General features: G+C 43.3%; 1 protein-coding gene across 1 annotated transcript; it reads left to right on the forward strand.

Annotated features, from left to right (window-relative positions):
• Window positions 1–2495: 2495 nt before the first annotated feature.
• On the forward strand, window positions 2496–8899 carry LOC147087233 (putative G protein-coupled receptor 139). Its single transcript, XM_085978127.1, has 2 exons — window positions 2496–2596; window positions 7817–8899. The coding sequence occupies exons 1-2, from the start codon at window positions 2496–2498 to the stop codon at window positions 8748–8750; spliced, it is 1035 nt and encodes a 344-aa protein (XP_085834253.1). The 3' UTR covers window positions 8751–8899.
• The last annotated feature ends 478 nt before the right edge of the window (window positions 8900–9377 follow it).

Consider the following 9377-nt stretch of genomic DNA (forward strand, 5'->3'; position numbering starts at 1 on the left):
CTCGTATCCGTGCCCAATATCTGCTCCTGGCTTCCCTCCAGTGGTCGCTATTCATGTCCTCTTGCTGCACCCTTACTATTATTGGGTCCACCTCTAACTATATCACAATGATTCAGCACTATCAACAACTCATTACTTCTTTCTCACTTATCTACCGTACAGCAAGCCCGATTTTAAACTGGAGGAAACACGTGTTCCAATTGTACCTTCTTCCTGCCACGTCCCCATTGCAGCTTTACACCTTCCGGTCCCCAATTCTCCTTCCCCAGGTGCAGTACTCATTGCACCATCACCATGCCGAGTCCCCATTGCAATTTCACCTACCCATACCCCATGTACCTTCCTCCTGCCCTGTTTCCATTGTACCTACACCCCGCAGGTTCCCCTTACATAGAATAGGATAACTTACAATTTTACAGCATAGAAACAGGCCATTCTGCCCAACAGATTTATATTCCACACGAGCCATCTCCCGCATTTCCTCATCTCACTCCACTAACACATCATTCTATTCATTTTTGACTCCTATAGTTATCCAACTGCCACTTACATGCATCTATGCAAAGTTCTGCAAATACTGCATGGCATAGAGTCATAGAGTCATAACGGCAACAGAGGAGGCCAGTCGGCTCATCGAGTGCGTGCCAGTTCTCTGTAGAGCAAGTCAGTCATTCCCATTCCCATCGGGGGTTGTCTTATGAAGAACATTTGAGCAGGTTGGGCCGATACTTATTGGAGTTTAGATTATTGAGGAATGATCTTATTGAAACTTATAATGACCCAGAAATTCGGGTCGCCACGATTGAGTACGCACGGGGTACTCGCCCGTGGGCCCAATCGAAGTGCCGTTTTCGTGTGTGCACTGCACATGCGCGGGAAAGCAGAACTTCCATTCCCCTGAAAGATGGGGTTAAGAGGTGGAACGCGTGCGTGGGAGAGGCAGCGCGTGCACATTTAACTTACTATTTTTTCCAGGTTTCTCCAGAAGATAAGTCTCCAGAAATTAGACATGTAAAGTGCAGTCCTCAGGCCTGCTTTTAAAAAGGTAAGTGGTGCATTAATCAATGTTATAACATTTTTTCCACAGGTTTATTATTTTTAAATACTTCAAAGAAAGGTAAGCTTATTTTTAGCCCAGTTAGAAAATGTAATTAATTTTTTCAAAAATTTAAATTATTGTTTAAAATAGTTATTTCATGTAATTTATAGTTATTTTAAAAATGCACTGTTTTTTTTTAATTTATTTGAAATTTTAGTTACGTTTTGGTGCTGATAGTATTTATAGGATTGACAGCTCTTCCTGTCAAACTTATGAATGAAGCATACCCTGCTACCATTGGCTCTCCATGGCCCACGTGATCCCAGGGGGTTGACTCGAACTAACTGCGCCCCTGGGATACACAAGCACTGCGCGCCGGCAGTTGGAGGAGGCACAGGATCGGAACACCACGCAGGCCCACATCTCAACGGCCGGCATGCTAGGTAAGTGCACGTCAGAGGCTTGCACCCGCGGGAAGCCCCCGAACCGAATTTCTGGGCCAATATTCTAAGTGGGCTTGACAGGGTAGATGCACAGATAATGTTTCCTCGCGTGGGGGAATCTAGAACAAGGGTGGCATAGCTTCTAATTGGAGATGAGGAGGCATTTCTTCTCTCAGCGGGTCGTGAACCTTTGGAATTCTCTCCGTCAGACAGCTGTGGATGTTGGGTCATTGAATATATTCAAGGTGGAGATAGACAGAATTTTGAATTATAGGGGAATCAAGGGTAATGGGGAGCGGGCAGGGAATTGGATTCGAGGCCAAGATCAGATCAGTCATAGCCTTAATGAATTTTAACGAGTTCCACTTTCTAATATTTTTTGCACTTTCTCCAGTGCTTCTATCCTCTTATTGGGCTAAGCAGATCATAACTGTTCACAGCACTCTAAGTGTGGTCTCTCCAAGGTTCAATATAAGATTAACACATCTCCTCTGTTATTGTTTTCCATTCCTCTAGAAATGAACTCCGTTGCTTTGACTGTACGCTTAATGGCTTCTTTCATCTCTTTGTGAATTTGTAGCCCTAATCTACTTATCTTCTCCCACCATTTGGACTCTTATTTTCCAAGTCTCATGTGCCCTACTTATTCCACCTACCAAAATACACAACCTCACATTATATTTACTGAAAATCAGTTATCATTTTCTCTCCATGATTCCATTTTGTTAATAACTTCCTGAATTTTGTCGCAAACATCCGCAGTGTTAACTATACCCCATAATTTGGTGTCATCCACAAATGTTGATATTATATTTCTGATTCCCAAGTCCAACCCACTACTGTAAATTGTAACCAATAGTGACCCCTGTGGAACACCACTTCCCACATTTCCCCAGTCTGAGCAACTACCTTTAACATCTACTCTCTGTTTTCTATTGAGCAGCCAGTTTTTCTATCCATTCGGCCACTTTTCCACTGAGTCTACAGGCTCGTACCTTAGTCACGAGTCTACTATGGCGGTGGAAGCTCTTATAAATGTCTATTTATATTATATTCACTACCTTACCATTATCTACTCTGCTAGTTTTTCAAATAACGCAGTACGGTTGGTCAAGTAGGAGCTTCCCGTTTGAAATCCGTGCTGACTAGACTTTATTATGTTTCGGTTTCAAGAGAAATTTCTTTTTTATGTTTGAGCGAAGATTACTATACCTTTCCTCTCACCCTTGTTAAGCGCACTGGATGAAAGTTCTAAGAATGTTTACATATATTTATATACAGTGCCTCTGCTGTCTCTTCCTTAGCTTTGACTGTGAGTGGAAATAGTCCTTCCAGACACGGGATTTATCCTCTATACATATGTTTAGTTTATCATAAGAACATAAGAAAAAGTTGCAGGACTAGGCCATTAGGCCGCTCGAGCCTGCTCCAACATTCAATGAGTTCATGGCTGATCTTCTTCCTCAATTCCATGCATCGGCCTTATCGCCATATCCCTTGATGGCCTTACTAGTCTGAAATCTATCGACTCCTGTTTTGAATACGCCCAGTGACTGAGCCTCCACTTCCCTCTAGGGCAGACAATTCCAAAGATTCTCCAACCTCTGTGTGAAGAAATGTCCTCTCGTCTCAGTCCTGAATGGCCTTCCCTTTACCCTGAGGCTGTGCCCCAGGTCCTAGACTCCCCAGCCAAGGGATACATTCTCCCAGCTTCCACCCTATCAAGCCCTGAAATCATTTTGTATGCTTCAATGAGATGCCCTCTCATTTTTCTAAATTCAAGCAAATACAGGCCTAGTTTACTCAATACCTTCTCATGCGACCGTCCTGCCATCCAGGAATCAATCTCGTTAACCTTCCTTGCACTCCCTCTATGGCAATTATATCCTTCCTTAGGTAAGCAGAACAAAATTGTACACAATACTCCAGGTGCGGTCTCACTAATGCCCTATATAATTGGAGTAAGACGTCTTTACTCCTGTAAGCAAATCGTTTTATAATGAAGGCCAGCATACCATTTGCCTTCCTAATAGCTTGCTGCAACTGCACATTCATTTTAGTGACACATGTACAAGGATACCCAAGTCCCTTTGAGCATCTACATTCCCCAATCTTTCACCACTTAGGAAATACTCTGCCTCTCTGATTTTTCTACCTTCAAATTTATCCACATTATAATCCATCTGCTCTGTTCTCGCCGTCTCACTGAACCTGTCGAGAGCTCCTTGAAGCCTCTTCACATCCTCTTCGCAACAGACACTGCCACCTAGCTTTGTGACATCAGTAAAATCTGGAAATGTGACATGTAAAACATTGACATAGAACGTGAATAGCTGGGACCTAAGCACTGTCCTTGCGGTATCACTCTAGGCACAGCCTGCCATCCTGAAAAATACACGTTTTTCCCTACTCTTTGTTTTCTGTCTGTTAACCAATTCTTAATCAAGGCTAGTATATTTCCCCCAATTCCATGTGTCCAAATTTTGGTCACCAACCTCTTGTGTGTGACCTTATCGAAGCCTTCTGAAAATCCAAATACACACATCAACCAGTTCTCCTTTGCCTGCTGCATTAGTTCCATCCTAAAAGAACTCCAATAAGTTTGTTAAACAGTATTTCCCTTTCATAAATCCATGTTGAATTTGCCCAATCTTACTATTCGTTTCTAAGTGCCCAGTTATTGCAACCTTTATAATATATTCCAGCATTTTCCCAACGACTGATGTGAGGCTAACAGGTCTGTAGTTCCCCGTATTCACTCTCCGCACTTTCTTAAATAGAGGGGATACATTTGCTATCCTCAAATCTGCAGGAACCGTTCCTGAATCTATAAAATTTTGGAAGATGAAAAGCAATGCGTCCACTAACCCAATGGCCACCTCTTGCAAAACCCTGGGATGCACGTCATCCATTCCTTGAGATTTATCGAATTTTAGTCCCATTAATTTTGCTACTGCTGTTTTTTTTTACTAAAAATAATTTCTTAAAGATCCTTATTCTCGCCACAGCTTTCGTTTTCTCGTATTTATGGGAGATTTGTTGTGTCTTACTTCGTGAAGACAGAAACAAAGTATTTATTTAATTTCTCACCCAATTCCTCATTCCCCATTATAAATTCTCCCGTCTCTGACTGTAAAAGACCTACATCTACTTTCGCCAGACTTTGCCTTTTTACATACCTAGAGAAGCATTTACAATCCGGTTTTACATTTTTCGCTAGTTTGTGCTCATATTACAGTTTCATTTTCTTTATCAAATTTTGGTCACCCATTGCAGATTTCTAAAAATTCCCAATTCTCAGGCTGTGCCCTTTTTCTGGCAACTTTTTAAGCTTCCACCTTTGACTCAATACTAGTTCATTTTATTTTGTTTGCCATGGTTGGATCACTCCTCCTTTTGGGTTTTTATGCCATAGAGAAATATATGTTTTTTTTCAAAATATGCATTATTACCTTGAATGTTAGCGATTGTATTTCCACCTTCGTACCTTTTCGTATAGTCTCCCAATCTACCATGCTCAACTTGTCCCACATTCCCTTGTAGTTTCCTTTGTTGAGACTGAAGAATTTAGTTTCAGATTGGACTACATCACTCTCAAACGTATTACAATTCAATCATATTATGGTCATTTGTCAGTAAAGGACACTTTAACACAAGATTATTGATTAGCCCTTTCTCATTAACAGTACCAGATCCAGCAGAGTCTGTTCCCTGGTTGGTTCCTCCAAATATCGATCGAGGAAACCATCTTGCATGCATTCCAAGAATTCGTCCTTCACACCATTAGTGGTTTTTGATTTGTCCAGTCTGATGTACATTAAAGTCAACCATGATTACTGTATTGCCCGTGTTACATGCACTTCTAATCAAAGACCTCGCTCCTGTCTATCTTAGAAGCCTTGGTATTCATTTTGAATTCCTCGGATAATTTCACGCCCACCATGTTTGTGGCCCTGGTAAAAACTGAGGTAAAAGAACTGTTCAATTTATTTCATTTCACTGCTTTTATTTTAGAGTTTATCCTGTCCATTCCTAAGTGGCCATATCTCTATTTTCCTATTCCTATGCTTATAGAATTCTGAAATATTTATTTTTATATTGATTGATAATTTAATTTTGTAATTCGACATTGATTTCCTAATTGTATATTGGCTTATTTCCTAACATCGTGTTGGCATTTGCCTTCCTCTCCTTTATTGTCTCTGTAATGTACTCAATGTATACCTTTAGTTATTATTTTCTCTTTAATCAGCCGGGCTCATTTTGTATTGGCACTTGACCTTCACCCCACAGTCCCAATTTCACCTTCACTCTGCTCAGTCAACGTTGCACCTTAACCCAGCCAGTTCCCCATTGCATCTTCACCCAGCCTGTTCCCCATTGCACATTCACCCCGCCGACTTCCATTGAACGTTCAGCCTGCCCAGTCCCTACTGCACCTTCACCCAGCCCGATCCCCATTGCACCTTTGCCTAGTCCGTGCCCCACTGCACGTTCACCTAGCCCCTTCCCCATTGCACCTCCAACCCGCCCACGTCCATTGAACATTCACCCTGCCCAGACTCTCTTGCAACTTCACATCGCCCAGTTTCCATTGCACCTTCATCTAGACTGTTCTCCATTGCAGCTCCACTGCACATCATCCATTGGATATTCACCATGGCCACTTCCACTGAATATTTACACTGCTCAGTCCCTATGGCACCTTCATCCCGCCCAGTTAATTTGCAAATTCGCCCAGCCCACTTCCATTGCACCTTCAGCCTGCCCAGTCCCTATTACACCTTCACCCCGCCCAGTCCATATTGCTTTTGTAGTGGAAGGCACGGTCGCCAATGGTGGATCGATTGAAATCCAGGATTCCCAAGAGGCCAGAATTGGAGGAGGGCAGAAACCTCAGATGATTGTAGGGCTGGAAGAAGTTACAGAGATAGGGAGGGGCGAGGCCAGGGTGAGATTTGAAAGCAATAATGAGAATATTAAAATTTAGACTTTGATGAACCGGGAGCAATTGTAGATCAGCGACCTCAGGGGGTGCTGGGTGAACGGGCCTTGCTGCGAGTTGGGATACAGGCAGCAGAGTTTTGGATGAGCTCAAGCTTAATGAGGTTGGAAGATGATAGTGTTGCCAGGAGGGATTTGGAGTAATCAATCCTAGAGGCCACCGCAGCATGTATGAGTGGTTCAGCAGCAGTTGAGCTGAGGCAGTGGCTGAGCCGAGTGATGTTACGGAGGTGGAAGTAGGCAGTCTTTGTGATGGAGAAGATATGTGGTCGGAAGCTCAACTCGGGGTCAATTACAATGCCAAGGTTGTGCACGGTCTGGTCCAGCCTCATAAATTTGCCAAGGCGGGATGTAGCCGTTGGCTGGGAATGGAGTTTAAAGCAGGGACGAATACAATGACTTCGGTCTTCCGGATAATATGTTGCAGGAAATTTTTCCTCATCCAATCTGACAAGCGGTGTGACAAAATGGGGACAAGTGCCGTGTTGGGAGAGGTGGTGGTGAGATGGAGCTGGGTGTCCCCGGCGTGCCTTTGAACAAGACGTTGTGTTTACAGATGATATCGCTGATGAGTAGCATGTAGATGATGATAAGATGGGGCCAGAGGTAACAGTGTTGGAGCGAGCACAGAAGCCGTTGCAGGCTACGGTTATATAGATAAGAATAGAGCCAGGCGTTTGCAGTCCCACCCAGCTGGATGACGCTGGAGAGGCGTTGGAGGTGGTTTGTCCAGACAAAGGCATGAGACAGGTCGGAAAGGAAGAGAGGGAATAGCTTACCACAGACACAGTTACATAGATTACAAATTCTGCCTTTGGTAAGGGCGATTTAGAAGTCGGGCAGGGGGCGATAGCTGATATGACGTGGTCCAAAATGGAATTCTGTGAAAGATGGGCACGGACTTGGGAGGAGACAGCACGAACAAGGACATGGTAATGAAAGGGATGTTGGAGATAGGGCGGTACTTGGCAAGGACACAGGCTTCAAGGATAGTTTTTGAGCAGTTGTTCATGACAGCATGTTTGAAGGGGAGGGGAGAGTATGTGAGGAGAGAGAACCATTAACAATATCAGCTAACATGCGGGCCAGGAAGTGAAGTTGGGTGGTCAGCAGTTTGGTGGGAATAGGAGCAAGTGAGCAGCAGGTGGGTCCCATAGACAAGTTGAGCTCGTAGAGGGCATGAGGGGAGCTAGGAGAGAATTTGGAGAAAGATGCGAGTTCAGCGATGGAGCAGATTGGAAGCAACAGAGCACACATGATATCCCATTCATCAGTGCAATAGCAACCTGAAACTTCACTCAAAATAACTGTAATAACGATGGATATAAAGTGTGTCTGAGTGGAAACAAATCTCACTGATCTGTGTATCTCTTGCAGTTAACTTGGCGGCGATTGTGATCCTGTCCCGAGGAAAGTGCGGTCTCTCCAAATGTATCACTCGCTACCTGGTCGCCATGGCAACGGCCGATCTCCTGGTAGTTTGTACGGATGTAATATTAAGCTGCATTGTTGAAATTTATTTCCCAGTTTCATTCTTGACCATTACCCCCGTGTGCTGTCTCAATATGGTCTTGCTTTGTGCAGCCACGGCGACCTCTGTCTGGTTCACAGTGGTTTTCACCTTCGATCGATTTGTGGCCATTTGTTGTCCGAAGCTGAAAACAAAATATTGCACCGAGAAAACTGCGACTGTTGTTATCGGGGTGGTGATTGCGCTTGGCTGTTTAATAAACATTCCGTGGTACTTTGTATTTGACCCTGAATATATAATGGAGAACGTGCCCCGGGGTTGTGTCTGGAAACCGATCTTTTTGACTTCACCCGCCTGGGCAGCATTTGAAGTCTTTTTTCTTACTTTAATCCCTTGTGTCCCATTCGTTCTGATTTTGTTGCTCAATGTTCTCACCGCTAGGCACATTTTACTGTCCAGTCGAGTCCGCAGGGGACTCCGGGGCCTCAGCAATGGAGAGAATCACAAGGACCCAGAGATGGAGAACCGAAGGAAATCCATCATTTTGCTGTTCAGTATATCGGGCAGTTTTATTTTGCTATGGACGACCATTGTTGTTTATTCTCTATCTCTCCGTACAACCATCATTCAGTATGATTATGATAATGACATTGAATCTGTGGGATTCATGCTTCAGGTTCTCAATTGCTGCACAAACACATTTATTTATGTGCTGACCCAGGGTAAATTCAGAGAGGAGCTAAAGAGTGGGGTAAACTATCCACTGCATTTAATTGCAAAATTATTTAAATAATAGAAATAGCTGATGTCTATCCATACAATGTTTATCGGCCATTGCAATAAAGATCAAAACCTGTTTAATGGATCAATTGATATTGGTACAACATTTTAAGCAAAGTTGCAAATCGAAGGTTACTGTAATATATTCTCCTTAACAAACTGTGTTATGTAACGTCACATGTATAATTATAATATTAAATGTTTTCCTGTTATTAACTGTGGAAATTAAAATAAATGCTGACTGAACATGCCCAGGTGATTATTAATGTTACACAGGATGATAGATTGGATGGATTTAGGGCCAGTTGGAAGGATGATGCAGCATCGTGTATCATTGGAGCAACTGTTCCCATCAGAAGGGAACCGTCGCACATCATCACCTGAATCATCTGTAACTAACACAATATAAATGTAACTTTCAATCAACGGGAAATACCCAGATTGTCTCTTCTCAGCTAAATTTACCTCAACGGCTGATGTACTGCCTAAATGGACCTGAAAATCCTTCACCACCACTCAGCGTCACTCCCCCAGTAACCAGCCTGCTTCTCCTCAGAAAACCTTCATTAAATATTGAGACCGGACGTATTCGCACCCCCTCAGCAGTACTCGTCTGTGGGTGACATCGCTGATGCTGCGA

Source organism: Somniosus microcephalus, unplaced genomic scaffold (assembly GCF_052327205.1).
Source record: "Somniosus microcephalus isolate GS21.2 unplaced genomic scaffold, FLI_Smic_1.0 unresolved_chr6, whole genome shotgun sequence".
Taxonomy (NCBI): domain Eukaryota; kingdom Metazoa; phylum Chordata; class Chondrichthyes; order Squaliformes; family Somniosidae; genus Somniosus; species Somniosus microcephalus.

Coding starts and splice junctions, on each gene's coding strand:
- LOC147087233 (XM_085978127.1), top strand. CDS start 2,496: ATGGCGGTGGAAGCTCTTATAAATGTCTATTTATATTATATTCACTAC. Junction 2,597..7,816: donor AACGCAGTACGGTTGGTCAA/GTAGGAGCTTCC, acceptor ATGGATATAAAG/TGTGTCTGAGTGGAAACAAA.